Source organism: Varroa jacobsoni, unplaced genomic scaffold (assembly GCF_002532875.2).
Source record: "Varroa jacobsoni isolate VJ856 unplaced genomic scaffold, vjacob_1.0 scaffold_1145, whole genome shotgun sequence".
Lineage (NCBI taxonomy): Eukaryota > Metazoa > Arthropoda > Arachnida > Mesostigmata > Varroidae > Varroa > Varroa jacobsoni.
In genome coordinates, this window is record NW_019214047.1 from 4,058 (window position 1) to 31,275 (window position 27,218).

Here is a 27,218-nt window from a genome sequence, read left to right on the forward strand (position 1 = left end):
AGACAGCAGAACATTGTTTAGCTTATGGCTTCCGAACTACTAACAATAAGTTATTATTTTCTGGGCCTGATAAATTCGCTTTTTTTTTTCTAGTTAATTTGTCTCAACAGTTCAGAACGGTTAATTTATGTTTAATTGGAGTTAAACGTCATAAATTACTACGAATCTGTTTCAGGCAATTGAAGTAATTGATCCGTCGGAGCGATTAGCGACTAGCTAAGCTATATCTAAACGCGGCATATAGATAGTTACCAATTAAGTGCGAACCGTAACGGCTGAGGAAGTTACTGTAATAGGTAACCTAGTTATAAACACATGCAAGTTTCGAATGGAGAAAGTTGTTTCGCGACGCCCCGTTGGTAGACACTGCGATATTTTACCAAGAAAATAATCGGAAAGGCGGCAGTTTTGTCGTCAGATTTTCTCCAAATATTTAACACTTGTGGATTTTATGGTTAATTCTGCGATAAAAATATGAGTAAAATTAAAACGCCAAGGCAAGGCCTTAAAACAATTGTTCCGTAATGCTATTGTACACGATATTTTCAAAAACATGTTGGAACGTATTTTAGAGAACTGAATAACACGCCCGAAACACACACTGAAATAATGGAAATAAATTAAAAAAGCGTCCATAGTGATATTAGTACAGATTTTATTAATTTCCTGTTTATTTTTGTGTTGATAAATATATTTCTGACTTAATTAAAATAAATAAGCGGGCACAATGAGTGAATAAATTATTTATTGATGCCTAAGCGGTCGTTTGGGTATCTAGTCAGGTCTTTCTTGGTGTTGCTATTTAAAGTTCCCACCCATTCATTCCGTTATCGTTGCTCTTCTGTCAAAAGTTAGTTCTGAATAGCCCTTGCCATGGGTTCCTCTGTTTCATTTACTTATACTTTTATTAATGCACCTTCAGTTTGAAATCCTAGCTCTTCTCTTTAAGATTGAGGATTTGTAGGATTGAGCTAACATTGCAATAACGTGTCACACAGAGTCAACCACTAACTAAAAGAAAGCTGCAGGTTCGTAGGTACCTTCTTTTTATCGTAGAAAGAAGAGTACAATGCCGGCCCGTTTCGCGCTCTCTCGACTGGTTTGCTGATCAAACCTATTATTAATTAACTACGAATAAGTTACTAATTGAACTAAAGGCTAAAATTAAACGTTTATTAACTTGTGTATTATCGATGGAATATGGGAGATATATTTCTGTTAGGTGCCTCAATTGTTATTGCTTTTTTCTTCATTACTCAGTAGACGTTTTGCTTGTCTGTTTAATTAACTGTACCGGCTTTTTTTTTATAGCTGAGTGTCTGGACAGAATCGAAAATTGCGATGAATACATTTTAAAGAAGTCCAGCTGTTAGGCCCGAGCCCATACGGCATCGTTCTATTGCTTGTTCCAACAATATTTCACATCTGCTAGCCCTTACGCGAAGAACAGATCTATAATAATATGCTATTAGGCCTTTTCTTATCCTTCCAGTGTCACCTTTTTAGGGCACGCGCCACATTATTCCTTTATTATTACTATGTACAATAACAACGTAAAATATTTAATAAATTCAACTCTTCACTACTAGTAGCAGCAGCGTTTCATTAGTCACTCGATGGAATCTAATGAAGCAGTTGAAAAAACAAAGATTTCAGTATAGGAAGCCCGACCTTTTTATGCACTTATCCATGCATGTGGGGTCTTGAACTATTAGAGCGTCGCTCGAGGAGGTTCACTTATTAGTGCTTTCTTAGCTGGCTTCGTATTTGTCAACATCTTAACTTTGGGTCGTTGTTATTATCTCGCCGTGCTTCTGTTCCCCGTGCTGTACGATTATTTTCAGTCATTTTACATTACTCAGTAAGCTGATTATTCAGTCGTTATGTAATCTCTTATTGAATATGATAACTGAAAAATTGATAAAGATCACTTGTTAACCAACAAGATAGATAGCATCACAAATTATATCACTCTGACTCTCCAGGTTTTTCGTGGGCGGCGATTGCTTGATTATGTTATGCCATCTCCTATTGTAGATTTACGATGATTATTACTATTTTCTTATTTGTTTACTTAATTATATTATGAACAAGATACAAGATGATATTTATTCTCTGTGTCCTTGTTGATAGACGCCTTTTCGTTTATTCTTATTAGACGCCTTCTGCGAGCAGTAATTTCCGCAAGTCTCACTAAACTTTCAATTCAGTCATCTATTGAACACATGTATGTGTGTCTTGTGCGGCCTATTGAAGAGTAAAATAGAGATGAGGCACGTAGACTCAGCGGTAGATGACACATGAATATTTCACGTGACTCGTTGCTATCAATGAGGCGTATAATCACTCATCGTTGTCATCTTCAACTTCTCAACGGATGGGATGGGTTACGTTGTCGTTTCTTTGTCTTCTACGTTGCGCGTCCTATACTCCTGCGGCAAAGTAGTATTAATAGTTTGAAGGTCGGCGGCTCGAGGTTAACAGTATTCCCCCATGTAGAAGGGACTCGGTGCGTCGCACTACCTTGAGTTCCTCATAGGGCCGCCGTTACCTAACCTGAGAATGAATTAATATACAGCTAGAATGTACAATCACTCAATTTTGATGGCCAAACATCTCCTCGTACGGGACTTCCTCGGGGTGATGATGATGGTGGTGGTAATGATGGCGATGGGGTTCCGAGTCCTTAGTGCGGGATCGATTTGCTGCATCGTCAAAACAGTCCTTAGTACCGTCGCCAGTGCGAAGCTTGCGTTTCTCAACGACAGCGGGCGGAACTGTCTTCAAGTCGTATGCTTGACCGATGTATGCCATTGCCTCAATGAACATCGACGTTAAGTTGATCTTCCAACCGAGTTCCGACGTACGATAGTCCCACGGGAACGTATGGTGATAATTGTGAAAACCTAGGCAAAAAAAAAAAAAAAAAAAAAAAGAAGACAAGCTCAAAATAGGCTGTTTGCTAACAGCTGTGTCAATCTGGTAAATCGGCTGAAATTCGCATGCAGGCATATAAGTCATTAGTCGTAAACGAATAAAGAAACATCACTAAATACAAACAATGAATTGACTGCTTAGATTACGAAACCCTTGATTCATACCTTCTCCTATGGCGACCAGCGAAACAAAGGCATTTTCCGCAGGTGAGATATGACGATCGTAAGGCTTATTTCCCCAGAGGTGAGCTGCACTGTTAACGAGCCAAGTAAAGTTGAGCGAAAACACGTAGCGGGTCATCGTGGAGACAAAGAAAGCGTTCCAGTACGTTTCACCGAATAGGTAGTACGGTACAACAGTCGGCATGTAGAAGCACATAAACGTAGTCAAGGGGACATACCACCTGCGCTGGAAGCGGATCACTGGATCTTGGAGAAGGTCCGAGCAGTCGACGGCCTTTCCTTTACGAAACACTTCTGGATGTTTCTTGCACATCAGCCAGCCAACGTGAGCGAAGAAGAAGCCTCGGTTTACGTTATGAGGGTCCGCGTCTGTTTCCGAGTACTTATGGTGGACGCGATGATCACGAGTCCATTCGTAGAGGTCATTCTAAAATTTAGAGAAGCGAAGCGGAGTGAGCTTAGTAGAAGCAGCAGTAGACTGAATTATGTTGCTTGAAAAGCAAACCAATAAAGGTCAACAAGATTCATCAGCCGTTTCCACATGCGACACACACGTTCGTCCAGCCGTCTACCGGCTGTTTCTGTAAATGGGCTGACTAGGTGCTGATGAAGAGAAGACTTCACGCGATAAGCCCACAGATCCAAGAACGCCGGACTACGAGCTTGACCATGTTTGATAACGGTATGACTGTTACGGTAAGAAGCTAGTCTCTGAATTGGAACGCAGGGTCAGTGATAGGACCCACATACGGAAGAAAGCGATTCAGCGAGCAACAACTTAGTTAGTTGAAAGGGAAAAGAAATTTTAGAGACTGGCGCTACGTACAACAAATAAACCGCACCAACGACCAGTCCCTTACAGACGAACAAAAATATCCGCAATGAAACCGCGACTGGCATTACCCGCCCCATTTGATTCTTTCCATGAATGGATCTTTTTGGCGACACCTCGACACCAGATAGCAGCATTCAGCCATCTACACTGTTTGTTTATGCTGCCATCTTGAATAGCTCACAGATATTGAACTGAAAGATGCTGCCAGTTTCGTTTGACAATATCGTGTCTCAGTAACGCGTGCCTTTACGAGAACCTTTCAGTAAATGATGCCTATGTCTAGCGTTGCCCTTAATCTCATCCACTTTATGTATGAATGTGTTTTTTGCCGTATCAGTCACCCTAAACATTTCCAGGGTTACAAACTATTTTCAATGACCAAGTTTAACGGTATTCATTCACATTGCCATTCTACAGGGTAAACATTTTAATCGGTTGTCGATATGCAGATGATAGATGTTACTAGTTGAAAATGGCATTTGTACACCGACTTTCAGATGAACCGTAACGAAAAACGGCGTACGAACAAAGGTATATAAAGAAAATCAGGCACACGCTCAATTAACGCAAACACTTTTACGGGTCTAAATGTAAACCAGGATGCTCCTGGATAAAATACTCAATCAAGATTTTTTGTATTACTCGAGTCGCACAAAAAAACCTAATCTAATTTGTGAAAACGCAAAGCAATTGTAGATAACGTCCTGTAAGGGACCGCAATAAATAGATGATAGAGGCACCTCACGTGTTATTTCGTATGTATCATGTAGGAAAAATATAAGGCCATAATATCACCTGGCATGCAAGACAGTTGAAGAGCATCAACACGATACGAAGTGGAAGACGTGCTTTGTAGGCTCGATGGGACCATAGTCGATGAGCGCCGGCAGTAACTCCGAGGCCGGCAAGCTGACCAATCAGGAAGGCTGAAATAAGGAGGTGCGTATCATAATTATAGTTTAGCCCATTTAGGTAACAACTAAATGTTGTAACTCTTTCTATGGGAAAAGTTCTGATGAAAAATCTTAGCTTTCCACTAGCGGGCGCTGATAGCTATGCTGATGTGCTAATCGTCTGAGAAAGTGGCGATTGTCCATAGCTGTTCTTTGTATGTTCTCTAACATTATGTTTTGTTGTGTAGGCACACTTATTCATCAAGATATTTTATGTTTCCAAAACAATGCATTAATGTATGTAAAATGCATTTACTTAGGATCTGTGTCTTAAGCCGAAAGATGCGTTTCAATCTTGATTTTGATTGCGTACACCGCTCTTGTTGTTAGTATTCAGGGCCTAGCCATTATTCGCGACCTTCCATCTGTCCGGCTGAGCTCACACGGTACGCCTACTTTGCAGACGTTGTCCGTCGAAAAGTCATAACAATACCGTAAACAATGACCAGGTACTTCCGCCTTTTCCTTAGGGCTCCGCTGTACCATACACGGCATGCTGTATAGTACTGACTTCTTGTTTTGACCTGGTTCTGTCATTTCTATGGTGCCCAAAAAAACATTCTGATTGCGCTTAACGTCATGGTTATCGCCGCCGTTTCTGTCAGCAACGTCAGCGCTGTTGGACACCTTTCCTACACCGAAATAGCCGATTTATTGATAAGTTAGTTGGCTCTTCCGCTTCCGTTGACTGAACGGAAGAGCGAGGACTCGCGGCCGTCATGCCGCCGTCGCCGATAACATGGACCGAAAAATTGGCCACAGCCCACTTGTAGAACACAGCCATTTCGGCAAACATCGACGCCGCGGATGGCGTTCGCTGCACCTTTCGATTTTGTTTTCCGCGATCAGAGTCATTCAGCGAAGTACACATAGCTGCGAGGTGCTTGCGTTTCATGTCCGACAGACAGGTAAGTTGTCAAGAAGAATTCGATGAAAATATGGAAGGATCTGCGGTGTCATACGCGCGCCAAGTGCCCACTCACGGCTGGCTTGAGACTCTCTTGGTATAAGTGCTTGGTGTTGAAACTGGGTTGGCTCGCAACAGTCGGTATATATCTACTCTAAAACTCACGCCATGACTGCTGTGCAGAGATGAAATACGCGGATTTAACACGGATGCAGCGAATACAATGGGTCTGTGAACACCTTCACTAGACGACCCCGATATGCGACGACGAATCAAGATGAGATGCCCTTTCCATCGTAAGGACGTGCACAATCGCAGGACGGCTGTGACGGCACACTATGCGCTTTACTACAACTGACTGTGTTGCGATTGCGCATGAACGGAGCGCCGCTGCACCGCTCGACGTTACAAGCAATAGCCGGACAGATAAAATGTTATAGCAATTTCTGGATGTGGGCATATACAGAAAATGACATGCTACAGTACAAGTTCAAGGACAAAACTGTTGAGAGCCTTACTTTCCGTTTATAATCCGCGTACGTCATCGTAGCTCTACTCATAGGAAATGACCCAGGAACGGGCATCTGCTTAACGATTGTTGCCAACATGGCAGCATTATCATCTGACCACTTTTCGACCACATTTTTATCGATAATTACGTTCCGTATTACCCTTCTGTTCCACTGGCTTGGCTGTAGCAAATGTTTTATTGAGCCAGATTGCCTCACTGGAAACTAAACAACATAATGGATGGACAAATAACAATCTATATATGTATTTTCACAATAATTTGGATCGTCCTGGCTCGAATGTGTTCTATGGTGATAGAGTTGTCCATTTTATAGTGTACCTATAGGACCTCTCGACAGAAATTTCATCTGTCGCGTTTGCTGTTTTGCTGCCGCGTTACGATATATTTACTACATCATGATTTATCTTGCTGTTGTCGGTTAACTGTTGCAATACATCCGCCTTAGCCCGATGGGCCTGGTGTTACTATATGACCCACATCGTATAAACAATCTTTCTCGGCCATTCGGCAACATATGCTGAGGTTTCGCTAGCCCAATCGTTTGCCGTTCTCCATCGTTTCCTTCATCCTTCGTTCTTTTGCTCGCCGTGCCAGTATGGCAGAACGAAGGCCCGATGAAGTAGTACCACTGCCGACTCTGTCAGCCGATAACAGCCAAAGATCCTGGATGCCTGAGCCTTCTGCTGTTGTTACCGTTGCTCGTAGCGAACTTACGTAGGCTACTGTAGCTGAGGTGGCAGGAACAGTTAACAGCTGCTGCAAGCAAGACGCACGTTTGCGCTGTCGACTCAAAACGCTGTGCTCCAGCAACAACAACAGTACGATCACCGCAGGGTCTGCACCATAATCAGCTGCTGCTGCTTCATCGGCGGCGAACGCCAACTAATGTCTTCTTTCTGCTTCCGAAGCCGAGTTGGCGGCGGGCCTTCACCTTCGAAGGCGGCTGTTGCCCGCGCTAACCGAGCATCGCGGGAGCGAAATTCGGTCATCGCGAAGCAGCTTCTCCGCGAACTTCAGTGGGACCGAACCACAAGGCGGCGGCAGCAGCAGCAGCAGCAGTAGTTGCCACAGCGGCTCGCTCGGACAGCAGGCGCAGTCTGAAAGGTTGATTAGTCATCGTGGTGCTGCCACAATCTGAAAATGCCATCATCGCAGTACTGGCGCTGCTGGTGATTCGTAACGGTCATAGAGGCAAAGGTAACAGTCGGCGGTAATGGCATTAGTAGTAGCCGCAGGGGCTACTATTCCCATATCTGCCCAACTGACTAGCCCGCAGTATCACCGACAACAGTAATAACAACCACACGAAGAGTACCGACGCCTAGCCGCGATTTAAGCAGACGCACAGAGACACATATTATTATGTTGATCAATGGACCGGCAACCGATGAATCAATGAGTTGGGGACAGCAGTGGTCGAATGTTTTTTGTTGCTGCAGGACGTCATCTCGCTTCTGTTTTTCTTTCAGCGGCTTCTGCGGGTCGCAGCTTATGCTGCTGTTCGGAAGCAGGACAACGACTACTGCGCTTCCGGTCGACCAGCCACTTTTCTGGCGTCAGTGTTCGGAGCGGCGGCCTATACTTTTGCGTTAGGGTATTTCCAGTTCGTTGTTCTAGCAGCGATCGTATACTAATTATGGATACCGTCACAAGTTATAGGTAATTAATTGTAAGCAGCCGCAAACGTGAACTAATAACGGTTGAAGCGTCATTCAGAGGTGCGTCCATGCGCAAATGAAGTCATTTACTCGTCAAACGTCAAGCGTGGGCAATACAGTTAGTTAGCCGTTTTATATAGGTTATCCAAACAAAACGGTCGAAAACTGTAACAGCCGCGGAAGAAGATGCAGCTACGGGACCTCGATGTCAGTTAGTATCGTGTCAACGTAACGTTTGAGAGCAATGTACGTCCGGCCGTACGGAGTCAGTGTTTCGTTCGAAAGAAGGAAAATCGTGCAGGTACAACTAGAATCCCATGGCCTATACGTTTATGAGAAAATCACTTCGGACAGAAATCCAATATAGCTTCGGAATCATATTTATTACCGCGTACTGCGATCTAATAGCAGAGCTTGAATCAGAGATATTATTCGGCTCTATATGTTGTCGTCGTGCACCTGAATGTTATCGCACTGATCGGAACAAAAAAATATACCATTATGCCCATTGTCTCTTGATGGAGTAATTGCTTCCTAGCCAATCTTCTCCGCGCCGATATCTCAAGCTCTAGAACCCAACATAGCTTCATGTTTTTTCGTTTTCCAACAATGATCCGTCACCCTACTTGCAGCAACCCTCCTATTAAGCTCTGTCTTGCTCTCTGACCTCTCTTCTGGGATTGTAGGGACAGACGCATGTCATCTGCAACCTCAAAAGTGATGTTGGAGAATATAGACGGCGCGGCACTTCAAGACATCAAAATAAAGTACCAATGAAAGTGGATCACGGGAGAAAAGCGCACTATCATTTGGGTATTAATACGGAAACTCTATTAGCTTGTTCAATGAAACTGCACCCGCTCGTGGTTGAGCATCGATGTTTTTCTTTTCAAGTTTTTGCCGACAAAGCATCATTTCCGCGCAACTGAATAGGATTTTCAACGATGACTATAAACTTTTCTCATCGAGAACGCGCAACTCATATTCATTGATCTACTTGCAGCTCCATTCAACATATATATGTCTTTGAATTTTGTTCATCTTAGCTTCACAGTACTTCGTGACATTTTTGATGTACTATTGATTTTCTGATGAAGTTGCCAACATAAAAATGTAAATACGATACAGGCTAGCGAAATCTTTCTGCTTATTACTTGATAGATCAAGCAAACGATCACATAGTGGAACAGTAAAAAGAACACGTATTTTCAAAAATGCCGGACGCATTACCCCAACAACGACGAAACTAGTAACAGTAAACACAGACGTGAGTGGCTTTAAACTAGCTACAAGCTGGCCATTTGCTGCGTTTAAAGGAAAAGGATTTTCTGGTAAACATTTGGTGGAATCGAACGCCCAATGAGAGTATTCAGATTTAATTTTCACACATGCGGAGACCACACCGAAGTCTCGCGCCAGATCTCAGAAAGTTTGACGAACAACATTTATTTGACTATTGCCTAGTGTTTCTTTGACAGGCGACTAGCAGGATCCTGACAAATTTATCGTAAGTTGCAATGTGTAATCTTTTACGTGAATTTAAATAGTAGTCTCATTTTGCGCGCTCGTTCTTGAAAAGAGGTCCTATAAATAGGTCATTCTAGCAAAACGAAAGTAACTTGAAGACTAGACGAACGGCATCTGCTTGTGTACTTCGTCTCAACCGTTCGTTATCTGGTGACCCTGAACACAGCTATTCGGGAACATTGTTGATTAGAGAACATGAAGCAGTTGAGTAGATGTCTGTTTACGGTGACACGAGGGCCTTAAGGGGCCGACCTTCGCGTCGCTTCCTCGATAAAAGTAGTAGGAAAAACGGACGTATCAATCTACAATTAATAAATTACAATGTGATACACATCGTAGAGAAATGCGTAATACTTCAATTATACAGGCTTGGTTAGGTTCCTTTGGTAACGGTTCACGATAACAATTTTCGCTAGCCACACTCCTACAGAGAAGACATTCCGCTGTCAGCAACACGTGCCAGGTAATCTAGCCTCCTAGATGTCACAGTACGATGCTAATGATCAAGGGCTTTTGCTTCGTTTAGTTTTACCGAACGGTAAAAGTCGGCCCCATTCGCATTATGATTTCCACGAGTGATAGATTGTAGCAGTCGTGAAGTCCTTTGAACCAGCTTGCCTTGTAGACGCATCTTCGGTCATTCTTCGCTAAATCACCGTCGGTCTTCAGGAAACATGGCTTTCTAAGATCTAGCGAGGAAAGTGTACACAGCTCCGAAAATACTTTCCGAACAAAATCAACCTCAAGTCTCTAGTGCTAGCGCAAACATCTCTATTTTACTCGAAAAATTCGTCTGCCATAGACTACCGAAGCCTATATAACTCGAATATCGTATGCAATCTACGCAAACTTTTGCTATATTACGCCTGTCGCTATAGCTCTTAACATCTTCTTTGACACGTATGGTCTAAGGTGTTTCGACGGAATCGTCTACGCTTAATTGCTGCTAACATAGCTCGATGTGCCCAAGGCGGCGTCAAGTACTATGCACGACAAAGTCTAATTTCCAACTAATTACTTTCACAATGGGCCCGCTCTTGGATTGTTATGTAAAAAGACACGTACGCAACTTCTTCTCGTTACGGCTGTTAGGCTGTTTTACGCTTGTACAGAAGCGACTTTCTGCAAACACCCGCTAACAGCATTGCCAGCCCATTATTGTTGGGTCAGTGGTTGATGGGATTTTCACTCCGCCAAGCCCTGACCCAACAGCTTTCACTTTCATTAATTGTCACCGTCATCGTTTTCTGTCATGATTACTATATGCTAGCACGTATTATAGTCACCTTTCGGTGAATTTGGGCCTGCGTCTTTGTTGAGCAGAAATGCAAATGCGTTGATGGTGGTGGTGCGCCGTAGAGTGCCGGCACTTATCTAGCCCCAGTAGCTCATGCCGACGTAATAACGTCGGACCGCCGTCGAGCTACTAAAAATTGTATCGACAAACAAGAAAACCTTGTATAAAAAGCAGACATTAAGCAGTGGCGTATAAGCAAAGTAAACTATTTTCTACTTGCCAGTTGGCGTCATCCTTATAATTAAGTGATTTAGTGAGAATATTTCCCCAGCGGGCCAATGGCGCTGGTTGTTTAAATGTCATAGAATATTTTTGACGGAAGTAGGCCGTAATCCTTGTCAAGTTTCCTATTTATGACGTCGCTGCATACGAATGCTTGATTGTAGTTGCAGAAAGTGACGGAGCGCATATCATTCCTGGGAGCTGTATTAAGCATGGCTATATTCGTTGCGACACTTATAAATAGTAAAAAGATCACTGTCATTGCTGCCCTAGACGCCAAACGTATTCTTTTCAATATAGCTAACGCAAGGTCCAGTGTGCGTTTCAAGCGCCTAAACGTCTACCGACGAAACGTCTCTGTGCATCAATAAACTTTCGTGAGAAGATTTGTTTTTCAATATCTCTTCGAAAAAGACAAAGAAAAAGAAGAACGCACGTAGTCCTTCTAATTTGGGCTAGATAAAACCACATATCTGTTTCTGCCGATCATAAAAGTAGACTATACCGCTAGCTATCCTCAAGTTATTCATACAAATAATAACACATTGTGAAATTGTAAAACAGCAATAGACATATGGATTCTACTTTGGAAAGGAGATAAATAATGGAAGCGCTGTTGCCTGACGAACGAACGCTCAGTGAGCTCTGCCTTCAACGCTCTGCTTTTCAACTTACTAGCTAGACGAATACATTAACGGTAAACAAGTTGAAAACTAGCCTATCTAGTTCAACTGTATATTTCCGCGTGCTTCACATCAGCAACAGTGGCAAGCTTAGTTCGAAGCGGTTTCACGAAGTGTTGAGTGGGCAATAGATAATTTATTGCAGCCATACTTAATTCTAATGATGACACGCTTTCCGTGTGAGGGGACAGTTACCCCAGATCAAGTATTACCTATGACGGGCTGCAAATGCATAATTGAAAACGCGAACAGGAGTAGACAGTACAGGACAAGTAAGCGAATGAACATAAATGGGTCAAACTGCCGCGTCCTGAACTTACATTTGTTTGTTATCTTTTTGTACAGAAGCTCAAATTCTAAAAAATTCAAAGGACAAAAACTATTTAGGCAGCAAGCATTTGTGAAGGCGCTGCAACTACGTTAAATTAGTCTCTAAAAATACCAGTTTTTAACTTTAAGTAAAACTACCATAAGCTTTTCTTGTCAACTTTAAATATAGATATACATATGTACAGACTTTTTATGTACACTTGTTGGTACCTTTAATTATTACATAATATAGTACTTTAAAAATGCCTACCGAAAAACCAGGTTCTCCACATCGCATGAACAAGGGCAACATAGATGCCGTATAGCATGGCTCCATGAAGTAGGACAAAGACGAAAACGTTTTGCCACACGATCTGGGCCTTGAATTCGCCGGCTACGATTCCACCTTCGTTGTTGGCATCATTATCATTTTCCAGGAAAGCCCGTTGCTCAGTAGTCGCCGACGCTTTGATTTCCTTGAGCTCCTGGAGTTCCCTCACCGGAACTGCGTTGATTGGCTTACAGGCCGCTGGCTGTAACAACGTAGAAATATAGAGAGAAAAAGACGGAAATTAGGTCGACCATCATCGCGTTATAGTTATTCTCATCATTTAATATATTTTATAGACAGTTTTGTATAGGAAGCTTATGGGAACGCTTTTAGGATGCTGTGATCAATCCGAGCTTGCACATGAAATGCAATAGCGCCTTTGTTAACTTATGATGAAACTTAACCAAATAATAGCCATATTACGTTTTTGTTATCGCAAGGCCTTAATCAAGATATAGTATTAAAAAAAATCGTTGCCTTACTATAAGGGATCAATGAATATGAAGGTCTTGTGGAATATCTCTTAACGTGTTGTTCCATAGCTATAAATGTTGTTTGCCCCTTCAGGACTCCCTTCTCTGCTCAGAGGCGGATTACTGGATCCATCTCTTCGTGTATATAACACGTGTGTAAGACGCAAACTATATGTACTTTGCGCTTTGTTTAGGACATTTAATTTTGTACTATTAGCCGTAGCTAACCCAGCGTAACGCTAGTATGATAACGGTAAACAATTCAGGGCAACGCACTTGGTCGGCGCCCCCGTGCATGGTGCCATTACTAAATCTCACAAAATATGTTAGCGTGAACGATGCTTAAGGAACCAGAATAATGTGTCGAAACCAATATTCTCCTACATATTTCAATAAGCACATATTTGTAATGTCTAAATCGACTGATTGTTTAATTATTTACAAAATGAGTGGATGTCATCATACATAAATAGCTCTGAGTCGTTGACACATAGTTAAATTCTACCGATTTCTGCGGTAAAAGCACACACTTTTGACCGGTTAGGTAGAGGTTACTGAATAGCCTAAATAAATGATCCCGCTAAAATGCGACTGACGACTAAAGAGGTAGAAAACAATCCGGGTTTGAAGATATAGACATGTTTACTTTACATATCCATGAAGAGTGACTAGTTCTCATCAATTTAACCGGTCCTCGGGGCAATGGAGTTACTGCATGTCCGACATCTATCATCAGACGAATATAAGTAATCAATCAATCAAAAACGTATACCCTTAATAATAAGGAGGGGAGTGACATCGGATTTAAAACGTATTACAACAATATATCGTCACACGAATTGTTACCATATCAGTAACCCATTCACTCATGCATGCAGACGAACGACATGCACGCAAGTGTACGCAGTACAAGACATAGCTAATTGAACCCGAAGTGGCACAAAAACCAATGAATTTCGATATCTGATTTATCGAGTTTAGCCGTTAGATCGACCATCAAATAGAGATTCCTTCTCAACAATTTCATTGCCAGCTCCATAAAAAGATTTCACGTAGTTCTTGATGGGTGATTATCGTTAGGAAAAAACACAAAAAAAAAATGTACAAACACATTTGTACAAGTACATTTGTTGTAGATTCTTCTTAACCAATTGCCGTCTTAGTTTTTTTTTGCGGCCATCATTTGATCGCTTCGTGGCATTATAGCATGTGGGTGTAGTAAACACACTTTTCTAATTTGCCCTTATGATTATAGTTACTGTATAATGTCAAACGCCGGTCTAGGCATCAACCATGACTATACCATAGGTACAACGATAAATAAAATTTATAAGAACGACGGCACCCATTTGTCCTATTTTCTCAAATTGCTAATCCCTATTCCCCTTAGCTGTCATTGGCGAGATTATCCATTCTCCTTCAGATGGATATATTTCCATGTGGGTTTTGCCAGAATCCATCAGCTCACTTCGCGTAATGTTTTTGGTCAGTGAATATATTCTCTATTACATCTGATGACGTCATCCAGGCCATAGTTTGAAACGCATATATTTGAAACTTCGGTCTATCACGAAACGTAGCAGCGTCGCTTTGATCCGCTTAATTTTCGGTGTCTTGAACTGCCGGATAAACCTAAACAAAGATGTAAATAATACAAACATTATTCCAGCATCCCCAAGCGTTTATATAGTGTAGATATGTGTGCACTGAGCGGCAGAAGCATGCTGCGAGAACCTATCCGGACTATATCTTCCCTTATAGTTCAAGTAGGTGCGTCAAGTCGTATCAAATGTTCTACATGTTGATTCAAGATCTGGCGTCTAAGTCCAGCGTTTGCCAAGTCAGTTTTACTCCATATGCGTAAAAATTGCCTGAAACCAAAATCAAATCTGAACAGCATTTGAGGAAAAGTGCGTCAGGTCACTACTCTGATCTCTCGACTGAAGCGACTCCTAACGGCAGTGACGAGCTGCCGAATTGGCGTCCGCTTAACATGGCGCTGATCGTGATTTTGTTTGTGCAAGTCAACGGCAACGAAAAAGTCGCTCCGGTAAAATAGTGACATCGTAAACTAGAGTAGGATTATCCAGTAGAAAATCTGACAGGCATCTCTGGACGAGCTCCTTTACGAACGATTCTTATGAGTGATCATATTGTCGCATATAGTGATAATTCAGAGAAAAAAAACATACAATAGTTGATCCACATTGGCGGTACCCTAAAAACTTAGCAGAGTCCTTAGTCAATGGAATACTGATCATTCGGAGAAGAACCCGAGTTGAACAGACCTATTAAACTTGTTCTTTAACTAGAAATGACGTTTTACCTCTAACATATATGTGACATAAAAATACGCTCTCAGAACTCTGATTCACCCGCTATGTTGTTATAGTAGTAAATCAGACCCCGCTGAAATGCCCCTGCCATTATAACACCGCGTAATCACGTGATACCCCTGCGCTGGGGACCCATAGTTACTGGGGGTAACGATGCAACTTTGGATATGCCATATAGCGTCGACTTAGTTTACTGAATTACGTATTTAATTTATCATAGCTTATGTGCGAAAATACACTTACTGCACGGATTCGCTAGCTATACTCGCAGTCATTTATTTAGTAGTTTGATAAAGCTATCGTGTGCAGCTTTCTATACATACCAACATATACATATATTAACGGGCAGATAGACAATCAGGTACTAAGCAGATGGATATCTAACCTCTGTAACTATTGGGATAAACTGGTTACTACATCGATAGTCAAGAAGCTTTCCCCGAGCTACCAATTGGTATTCCATATTGGCTGTCTTTACCAATGCTGTAGCCTACTTCACAGAGAATTTTACCAGCGTTTTCTCTGAAATCGTTATCGCGCTCGTGAGCTTGACTCTTAGCATCAAAACAGATTGGATTGTTCTAAATTTCGGCTTAGACAACGAAAGATGGACAATTAAATGTTTCGTATGATAAAAGTTGAAAGTAAGAACGCCCCTTGCAATTGCTTGCAGATACCGAATTGAAATCATTATCATAACAGTGTTCCTCATTTGCCGGGCGTCTATAGGACACATTGCTATAATTAATACCTTCATGACCGCTTCGTTTCCTTTGTCAAGTAGCTATATACTCGCTTTAGCATAGAAGGTTAGCAAGTGTTTTTCGGAACGCTCCTTTTTCAGGCAGCAGCAGCGCTCAAGAAACGTAAAATTGGTTGTTCCTTACGACCATCTCTTCGGATAACCGGAAACTACTGAAGGAAACCTACCGACAAAGCTGTACGTGTGCCAACAGTAAAATAATAACCATAACATTTTTCATCGATGACGCCATTATTTCATCGGACAATAAACTTTAGCGATCCCGTTGAAAATCGATTTTACCGCCCGGCCAAAAAAATTCGCTGGAGCTATGGTAATGTTTGTCATTACAATAGACGCAGGTAGTATGGACAACCACAAACAGTCAAGCACACATACATACAAAGATAAAAAAACAATGAAGTTCAGTTATTATTCATCACTGTAAAAGTAAAAGAAATATGAAAACTTCGTGTATTACAATGGCCACCGTGTGTTCGAATTCAAAACTTGGTTCAAACTGTACTACCAAAGGATCATCTACGCGGATGACCCCGACAACATGTCCTACAAATACGAAGGCCATAACATTAAAAACGGGGCGGGGAGGGGAGGAGAAGAGAATGAGTAGTCAATAAATGGGAAGATGCACAGATATACAAAGGCTAACCATTTAATCGTCCATTCGTTCGAAGTCTCTCGGCAGTGGTCATTAGCCACCCCGCAGATCGAGATGTGACGTAGCACAGGGCAAAGCAGCTCGACGCAGCGCGGCGTGGCCGTCTGGCGCTCGCGATTTTTTCGCATCGTTCTCCCAACTTGGGCGTAGACGACCAACACGATCCTCGGACTGACTGGCAGTCTGATTGCCGAGGGAGGGCGTTAGGGTGGTCGATCGGTTGGTGGAAAGGAGAAGAGAGTAATAATTCCGACCCGATTCCCCAGCCGTGGCCCCATTCCAAAGACGCTGCGCCCACCCCCTCGGTGGCCGCTGATGCTGTTCTTGCATCTGTTGCCTCCGCTTAGTTTTGACTTCTATGGACAGTAGCAACTACGATTAAGAGCCCCAGCGATATTGTAAAGTTGTGGTCGACTCTAACAGCGGCAAAAACACTGCCATAGGAGAACCTGAAGGGACGCTGCTACTTTTGTTGGTTGTCGTTTTCGCTCTCATCGCAGTCGCGGTGTTCGTAGTGGTAGAGTAAACTCGCCAGGCTGCAGGCAACAGTTTGTATAAGCCGGCACCACCGACGTTCTGTGCCATTCTACGACAACATGGAACCGCCCAGCGTCGCCAGGCGTCCCTAGCTACCGTAGTTTGGACCGGATCATGCGCGAAGAAGAGCTGTCTGCGACTCACGCCGGTAGGTTTTTGCAATAGTGCGCGAATTCGTCTGTTTGCTCACAGTCGTCGTCATCGTCATCGTTCTTTTTCTGTCCATCAACGGAAGATCAGAGAGGCTGACGTTGGCACTAGTAATGCCTCCAATATTAGAGGAGGAGTGGTGTCGGCCGTACGGCTCCAGCAACTACGGCTAGCATCGCCATAGTGCTACTGCTACGATTAGCGACTCGACTCTGTTGTTTCGTGTGTTGCTCTGTTCTCTGAGCGTCCTGCAGGCCGTCCAGGCCTGTTGCCGTTTGGCGACCGATCGGAAGGAACAACAAAATAAGGGAAAAGTTGTCGGAATGTTAGCCAAGAAGCGAACCGCGGAGCCGCCACTACTCGTGTAGCCCGGCTGCTGCCGAAGCGGCAGTGCTAACAAGAAATAGACGCATCAGCAAGGAAATTGCGTTTACGTCTACGCACGTGTGTGCCGACTGTTAGCAGCAGGAGTCAGACCCCTGCAGTCATTGAGATTAGACAGCTCTCGCAGTCAGCTGTCATAGACACGACGGGAGGGACTCTTCTGGGTCAGATGTAGGATTGTAGAGGGAAACGGGGATCGGGACGACGACGGAAACGGCGGTAGCAGCTTAAACTGCCGAAATAAAAGGATCAGCGCCACCAAGAGAGAATCCGGTAGAAGCGATTTATTGATGGCTCGTCTCTGTCAGAATTTTCTCGTGTTGTTGTTGAGGGTATATTGTCAAGCCAAGAAAAAGTTGCGCTTATATGATTGCCCCCACTTAAGCTGTAGCGCGCGGTAATGTAATAATCATCAGCGAACGATAGATCGACGAGAATCGGCAAAAGATCGTTGTTGCAGTCACAGTCGGAGGCTGTATACTATCAGCATTGTTGTAGTAGAAGCGAAGGCCATAGCCTTGAAAGTGATCAGCCTTATTACAATCTCGGTTATTCTTGTTTCTGTTTATACCAGTTCAGCCGCCGATACGATTTATACACTAGAGCACGTCGACCTAATCTGGCCTTCGTCTATCAGAACGGTTCTGTCCTCTTACCAAACAAACATGCTCTCCTTAGGACCCGAATCAACATGGTCGATAAGTAAGCATGTAAAAGTGGCCTTTCGTTAGAGGCTGTTTGCTATACCAATAATGCCATCAGCTAATACTTCAGTCTGTAGAAATTTCTGACGAATTCTAACGACGAAGATTTCGGCAAGCGGTGTTTACCAAACATTAGCCATGACATCAGGACACATCGAAGCAAAGGTGGAGTAGCTGTTCAGTCGTGTCGCTAGCATCAGTATTAGCTTGATATTAGAAGATAGTCCTGATCAAGGCAACGTACTCAAGGAAGAGTCAATAAATTGCAATTAGTGACGAAGCTTTAGTGCAACTAAAGAAAAGGCATGAACACTTTCAGAAGGGGATTCCGCAGAATTGATCCATTCAATGGTCCGTCTCTGCTCGTCACTGTTGGTGTTTTTCGTGACGATACGTAGTGAACCGTACAAAAATTATTTGCGTACTGTCAAAAACTGTAATAAGCGCTCACATAGTATCCAGTAATGAAGTTGTAGAAGTGGAGACTTCTTACTTCTGAGAGCCTGGTTGTAGACACAGCAAGTACTAGACTTCGTTCAGACCGTCAACTAAATATTGAGAAAGTATACAATGTGTTTTTTTTTTTTATTCACCAAGAGATACGATATAACTTATTTATCATTAAACTTCCCGGTATTAGGATATAAATAAATTATCAAATGGTGACTAATGCTAGTGGTGTAAGGAAAAAAAAAAGCAATTAATTTCTGTTATACAACATTACGTCTTCGTAGTTCCTGAGAGTATTATTTTCGAGTTATATTACTAAATTTAGTAAACTTGAGTAATTAACAAAACTTCTAACGCTAACGTGGCCCATGGGAAAGTAGGACAAGTCATAGCATGGTCTAGTCAAACATCAGATCGTCGACGAATGGCGCAGGAACGTTCCACTATTGTGTGAGCGTTATACTTGCGTTTAACACCGACAAAATTGTCGGCCAAGGATGGCCTCGATGCCCGTTGATTCATTCGTCCACAGAACGCGCATGACGCAGACTGAAACACAACAGAATTTTTCAAAAATTGCCTGAAGCAATTATATCCGCTCTATCGTATGATAGGAGAGCTGTTGAAGAAGAACAATAAGTGACACGTCACACTACAGCTCTACTGATTGAACTTAATGCCTGTATACCTCATGCTGGACACCAACAGGAGGAAACACGGCTTGGACTGATGAAATCGCGTCATAAGCAAATTTTGCTTATTGGTATTACATAAAGCAACTGCTTTGTTGATTATATATTTTCACTTATGCTTCAGACAGCTAAACCTGTCAGACGCTAGTCTGGATATCTTAGCAAGATGTCAGATCATTAGGAGAAATGTCTTATTTCTGAAATGACATCTAGATAGAATGTCACCGATTTCCATAAAAAAAAGTTAGAAAAAGTCATGGTATCTAAGCACAAAAAATGTTTTTCAAAAGTAAGCAGTACTTGTCGTCGTAACCTACTTGGGCTCTCATAGACATTCGGCGATGACATCGACGGTATAAATAAGCAAATAGATGCTAACGGACAGACGGTTCCGGTAAATACCTCAGACCAAGCGTGGTGTTAGTTTCAGTCAGTTAGTGACCTATCTTCATAAACGTCTGAATAGTCCGTTTCCTGCTTTCCTTGTCTTGTCCAGAAAAAATTGACAGTTTCACCTCATGCACTCGTTGGAACTGATGAAGTTGTGCCATTATGCCTGAGCTTCTTTAGACAAGACAAACGCGTGAGTCGGAATACTACGCCCCTTCGTTTTCTATTCCATTGCTTTTACTTTATCGCAGGCAAAAATCACAATAAGGCACGATCGTTCGTCTTTTTCCTTTCATCCCAATAATAATGGTCGATTGATAAATCGATCGCCGTCGTAATCAGCCAATCCATGTACTTGTGATATTGATTGTACAAATCCGCCGTCCGGGAACCAATGATGTTAGCGACGTCGATTCACCTCTAACACCTACGTGTTCAGGTTTTAAGGCTATGGGCTTCCTTGTCGGCAGACATTAGCACGCTGTCGTCAATTTTCGTGATGCCTAGTAATAACAAGGTACTGTTGTTCATCTTTAGAGGTATAAGATGTATGCAGCATCTGTCGTATATAAAATACGGATTGCGAAAACATAGTTTTTCTCGGTTCTTCTCAACTCGCCGTAGTGCGCCTTTCGTTGGCTTGGCAAGCTACAAAGGTGATAGTGCTCATACCGCGGTTTTAGAGTCGTTTTTGGTTGTGGACGGGCCTTTGCTGGAGAATACTTATGTAATACAATGACGCACACCTTCTGGAATGGAAATATATCCTTGTGCGTTTCACATCTTGGCTGATTTATCGACTAGCTGACCCACAACGCCACCCTATATTTAATTGAACATTTTATTCTTCAGTTCTCTTTATTTCGACTCACAGAGTACGACACTACGTATAGATGCTGAGTATTGAGTGGGACGAAAACCTATATAAAAAGATTGATTCCATCACCAACGAATCGTACCGTAGTTGAAGGAGATTTCTAGTCGTTACCTATTGACATCGGTTTTAGTATTATCAATTCATATAAACATTTTTTTTTCCTTCTATTTTCCTATTTTAAACTTCCTATTTTACGATTGTTTATTATTAATAGGTGCAAAGGACCTAATTAACGCTCATCAATTTATGGTTGTCTGCTTGCTGCCTAAACGACTTCTGCGCGATAGCTGAGTATAGCTTTGGTAAGGGGCCTACGATGAGCGCTCCATTAGATACGATCTATAAATAATGATCGACGAAGATAATTTTTCTGATGTAATAAAAGGTAATTCTGTAGAGTAAACGTTAGTAGTACTTACGGTGCTAAAAGTTTGTTATGTTCCTTCGTACTATATAGGATTGAAACGACTAGCGAATATCTATGTTAGTTTCTTTCGAATCGATACGCCACGCTTGCCATTAGTATTGCCTTAAATTGCCTTCTATCGATATTTTTCTCGTCCAAAGAAATTATCGGCTGCTTCGACTCAGAGAGCAAAATCGTCTGAGACGCAACGAGTGGCCATCCTCCGCCGAATTTTTGCAGATACTAGGGGTTATATCGCTCGCCGAAGGCAATAGCACCTTTCACGGTGGAATATAATATCAAAATATTCGTTTATTATGAAAGCAGGACTGAATAGAAATTCCGTAGACGCGTTCTCCAACTTACTAAACAACTTTTCCGACTTATACTAGTTTAAGCGAAGTCCTTTTGTTTCAAAAAGGATCTATGACTTGAAGCTTTTGGCCGCTTTTTAAAGTGTGCATTTTTATATTCGAATAGAGTAACTTGGGGTCATAAGATAGAGTTAATAATAAAATTAATAATAAATTCATCGAATTCCCATAGTCAAATGGGCTATTAGGTGGCATAGAATTCGCAGCAATCCTAGTATCGAGTTGGGCTTTTCGGTGAAAGAAAGCGAATATACCCTCAAGTAATGTACTGACAAACCTACCTGAAAAATGAAGGCGGAACAAATCTCGGCGACAAGCTAGCTATGAACCAACAAGTCGACGCATCAAGCCTAACCTTAGTAACTTAAAGACTTCAACAGAAAAATCAATCAGTCAAAAAGTTTTCTCCTGAACTACTAGAAATTTTAAATTTCTTATGTTCGTAAAATGATATAAATGCGAGCTGACACATAGGATTTCGGGGCTGCGGGCTTCCGAATTCTATCTTTCTCTAATAAACATCCTAGCGAGTGAAGTGAGAAAAATCTGAAGTTACGTTCAATGTAAAATTGTTCAACTTACAATGACAAACCGACATTTATGCATTACGGGAAGTACGAAGTGTTTAGCCTGCTAAAACTTTGTTACGTTCAACCGGCGTAGAATACTGATTTGCCACCTTACTTTAGTTACTTTTTCAACAATACTATATAATCGTAGACTAATTCCTTTTACACTAGTTACAAACAATGATACTAGCATTACCGTCGTACTATTATGCATTCGCCCCCGGTCGATGCTACTGGATCTGATAATTTTATCGCTCACCACGGCGTACAATTAAATTACTCGGTAATGTGTTATCCGTTACGTACTTTCTAGGTCGATAAACACCGCCTGCCATAGGCAAGCTGAGTTAATCGAACCTATCAGAGATCTGAAACAATTTAATGTCGAAAGGATGTACCGAGTCCATTGTGTCGTTGCCACATATTTGTGTGTGGAACATCATTGTAGCAGCGTCATTAACGATTCCTAGCTGCTTCATGTTGACGCTGTCTACTAGTGCTTGAACAGCCTGACGCTTACTTTTGCTCTTGTATACTCTTCCGCTGACCGAATTCTTGATCGTCAGTGATACCATTGCAGTCAGCGGCCAGATTTCTGGCCGCGGGCGACAAACACCGGTGCCGCGAGCCAAAAAGAAATCGAGCGGCAGGCCCAAGTCGAACACATTCAAAACTCAACGGTGACGAAAACAAGATGGCATGTGTAGTTTTGTTATCGTTTCTGCCGAGTCGCTGCTGCTCACATGAAGGTATCTCTATCAGTGCTTGGCTCTACATCGATTGATTCTGCTAAAAGCTTAAATCCAGCGCTGACAGAAATCGTACTTCAGACAAATATCGGGCGGACTCGGTTTGTCAGCGGCAAGAACACCGATATTTTGCGAAGAAAGAAGTACGGGAAAAGTTTGTATATTTTTCGAGGTCTGCTTATGAAAATCGAGTTAGAATGTTGCTTGATGGCGGATCAGTAAGTACGTGCTTCGTACAACTAGCACATCGATCAGGACGCGTGCTGCATAACAGGCGTACAGCACAAGAGCCAGCCTGAGCCATCTTGCTTTACCGTGTCGAGTGTGTGACAATGATGCCTCATAGACTCTCAACAACACATTATCATTTACAGATCTAATACACACTTTAGGCTAAAGGTACACCATTACAGGGTGTATTTGCTTGATCCAGCGGCTATCTACTTGTTGTTGCTGGCGTCGTCTGTTGACTGACGATAACCACTCGAATGTAGGACCGTGCGCAACTATTTCATTATAAAATAATAGACGCAACCGCTGATCTGAAAATATATCCATAGTATTAGTTCCTGTCCATTAGAATGACCACGACGTTTACCGTTTTTGTGACTATAGTGAATGAGCCTTGGTTCGCTGCCAGAACGCGTGTTTGATATCGAGAAATATCTATCGCAAAAAATTGACGCAGAGAAAGTTGAAGAAGACTGATTATTCTGTACTTCGGAAGAGGGATTCCTACCGCGATAGAGTTACTTCAAGAGTAATAACATCTGTCTTGGCCTGTCATCGACCGCAGCGTTGGCTCAACCACTGTTCACAATCTGCGTACAGACAAGCGTTGCCAGAAGACCGATCGAAAGTGAATCCTCCATATAAATCGTCAAATAGATTATACGGCCGATAAATTTACAAATAGTCTATTCGTGCGCGTGTCGTATACATAACGTATATGCAGGTGAAATTTCCTGTCGTCGTACCCAGTTTCCGGAGTGCAGCCGAAATGTACGAACGGCTACGCTAATGCCGTGATGACATCGTCTCCCATATTTCCTAGATATTTTTACAACTTCAAACCGCTGACATATACCTATTTATCTAAACGCCAAGAAGACCATTTAAATTATCACTGCCGTTATCATAGTTGTCGAACCGGATGGGAAGGCTCGCAACTTCGCTTCGCTCTTTTTACACGTACTTGCCTATCTTGTTAAATTTTCAATATAGAAAACTATATGGTTCAATTTGTTTAAGCGTACCTCCTTTGTGGCCGCCTTCACATTTTGGCCGACTTTAAGCGTGATTGTCAGCATCCTGCGCCTATGTGTGTGACTTCGTCTTCTTGCTGATACTGTTACTCTCCTAAGCGTGTTCCGTATTACCGGCCGTCTTCAGTATGTCTATTTTGTGCGAAGTACACTTCACATTTAACTCTTTTTCCTTTGATCCTTTCACTTGTCACGTTACACAAATACACGGACAAACACACGTATAAGCGAAGACAACGCCGTTCTCGTTACTAGCCACTCACATCTGCCGCTGCACGAAATCAGTCAGCTTCCGTCTCAAGAAAACGTCAACTTCGACGTCGAGAGAAAATCCGTATTGACGGACTGAACGTTGATCATAAGATACACTTCCGTGTGCTGTTGTCTCCTCGGATTCTCGTTAAACACCCAAAAGTTGATTGTAACCGCCAACGAATAGAGCTTCGACCTTTTCTTCAACCGAATGCTCCAGCAACTTTTGGGCTAAATGCGACGGCAGGCGGAGTTGAACACAGTGGCCGATTACCTCTGACTGCCGTTGAAAAAAGCCGTTGCACCGTGCAATAACAAGTCGTTCTTTTCCCTGAGCCGCTGCTTTGCTATAAGCGTGTTTCGTTTGCGACTTGTTTAGGCTAATATTCCTTCTATTGCCGCTGTTGACCACCACAGAAACAGATCACGGCACAGCAACGTAATCGACAAAACATTAGTTTGTTTCTCATCAGCAACTGAGCGACGACCACTGCGTCAACAACCAAGCAGAAGCATCAACGGGACCAACGACGGGTTACTCTTGCCACTGGGTCATCCTCAACAATATATACCACCGGATCACCTTCTCACCCACTGACGAGCGGCCGCATCCGAGGGGTTTTCACTCACTCCTCAGCGTCTTCAGCGGTGCCAGTCGCGGCTGCACCAGCCACAGCAGTCACAGTGCAATGGATGCGGCAGCAGCAGCGGCTGCACCCACAGAGCTCCACTCAAAACCATCAGCACTAACACGAATACCGCGATCGAGCCTGACTTCACCGGCTCGGCTGACAAACGGCCGGCTGACTGAGCTTGAGTGAAGCATGTGCTCGCGCGCACGTACGCCACCATCGCCACTTCGTTCTATGAAGTGGCTGGAAGAGACGAATGAGCACCGGCTTCGCTATCAGAAGCAGTAGCTGGTAGCATTAGCGCTACGTGAAAGAGAACTAAAGCTACAGCGAACGGGACGTACACCGCGAAGCGAAGAACAACCCTCGAAGTTCATTAGACCTCCTTAGCCCGCCGCTTCAATTTCACAGAGGTACAAGACCAGAATCGCACTCTGCCAGCTTCGAGCGACTCGTGTATGCAGAAGGGCATCGGCAAGGTCATATCGGCGATGTCATGAGGGAACAGCGAGCAAAACGACAAACACGGGGGAATGAACATTCGTGCAAATATACGGAGTACGAGTGTGTACACACGGGTCTATATACAACATAGTATGCGTGACTAAACGGGTTATTTTGAAGGTTGAAGATGCAAATGTTACCTGGCTATACTTTTGTGGATATGGCTTTTATTTCGCCAGTATATCTATGAAGGGAAAACGGATTTGTTTTAATGAAACGTACCTTTAAAGCGCCTGTCTTGCATTCTCTCGGGCATACGATCGTGATTCGGTACCCTAACAAAGACGGGCTTTGAATATTTAGAAAAAAAAAATTGGATGTGGCTATCATTTACGAAAAGGTGTATTGCAGGTCGGCAAATGAAGGGGTATGACGTCGCATGCGTGCACTTGGGAACTACAGGTGTCTCTCTCAGATATATCTGCTTGTACTTGTTTTAAGCCGGTCTCTTGTCGCCCCCTTCAGCGTCCTGCTTCAATGATCCATCTTATCAACACAAGCAAATAATGCACTAAGGTGATTTATGAATCATTATAAAGGCTTATTGCCGACATTATTTTTACCTGTATTTCCTTAATGTGCTTCAGTAGATGTCCTGTGATTTTCTGTTACATTATTAGAGTAATAATTACTATTAGGAAATGAATTTAAAGCTTACTTTATTGTCATTGGGCTAGTAGAACGGCATCTCGGAGACCTTTATTGATGCTGAAACTGATGAAAATATATTTCCCATGTTAGAGTTCTTTCTGACCGCTTAAGAAATGTTACTGGCTTCAGAGTGTGCGTAACAAGTACGCAGCAAGGATTCATGGTTGAAATTTCTAGCCTATCTCATAAATAATTTGTACAGGTAACTACTGGCCTATTGCAGGAACATATGCTAGGGTCGAAGTTTCTTCAAGCGTTTAATCATAGCTTTATAGAAAACATTGAAGAAGTCTGCCAAGTAGAAAGTGTTGAACGCGAGTGTTCAGGTGTGGTAATATGCCGCATCCCATAAACGTATTGCGTCACTAACATGACTTCGAACTCGTGGAGATTTCGCAAAACTTGTACGTCCCGATCCTTTGTCCCTCTAAGCTAGTTCTGTAGGAAAACGAACGAAAGTTTCGTATGGTATTAGACATGCGTTGACTAACTAGTTATTTATGCCCAGTAGGATGTTACAATCAATATCGTTACTATGGCCATCGTCAAAATAAAGAAAAAACAAAGTAGACATTCACTTCTATTTACAGCACAGAAGCACAGACTCGCAAAAAGGCGGAAGTTTCATTAAAAAAACCAAGCGATTACGAAACGGGCATTTGGCCCGTAGATAGTATGGTGGTAGGGTATATTGCTTTTGGCTGAACATATATATCTCGATGGCTTAAAATCATTATTTATTCAAATTGCAAGCTAACTAGTGACAGCTTGTAAGTGTAGCATGCTTTTGACAAACACATATAGAACAAGGTACGATGTTAACTGTGTAGAAATAAAATACAGTACTTATTGTACCCTATGACACTCATTTTCGTTATTATGAAAACTAGCGGGAAATCCTGGCGCGTTGTTTGCTTCGTCCGAAATCCCTATGTGCAGCGCGTATACTTTTATTATGTCAACTACTCTGCGTTACTATGATGACTCATTCTTGTAGAAGTGCTAGCAATGAATTGCCACGTTTATCCA

At 42.6% G+C, this 27,218-nt stretch overlaps 1 protein-coding gene across 1 annotated transcript; it reads right to left on the reverse strand.

The window, feature by feature from the left end:
• Positions 1-635: 635 nt before the first annotated feature.
• LOC111267080 (stearoyl-CoA desaturase 5) lies at positions 636-24,953 on the reverse strand. Its single transcript, XM_022845065.2, has 5 exons — positions 24,142-24,953; positions 12,314-12,575; positions 4,750-4,880; positions 3,102-3,546; positions 636-2,906 (listed from the first exon to the last, which is right to left on the reverse strand). The coding sequence occupies exons 1-5, from the start codon at positions 24,193-24,195 to the stop codon at positions 2,596-2,598; spliced, it is 1,203 nt and encodes a 400-aa protein (XP_022700800.1). The 5' UTR covers positions 24,196-24,953; the 3' UTR covers positions 636-2,595.
• Between the last annotated feature and the right edge of the window lie 2,265 nt (positions 24,954-27,218).

Coding starts and splice junctions, on each gene's coding strand:
- LOC111267080 (XM_022845065.2), bottom strand. CDS start 24,195: ATGCTGACAATCACGCTTAAAGTCGGCCAAAATGTGAAGGCGGCCACA. Junction 4,881..12,313: donor GTGGAGAACCTGGTTTTTCG/GTAGGCATTTTT, acceptor TCCTTATTTCAG/CCTTCCTGATTGGTCAGCTT. Junction 2,907..3,101: donor GCTGGTCGCCATAGGAGAAG/GTATGAATCAAG, acceptor TTTTTTGCCTAG/GTTTTCACAATTATCACCAT.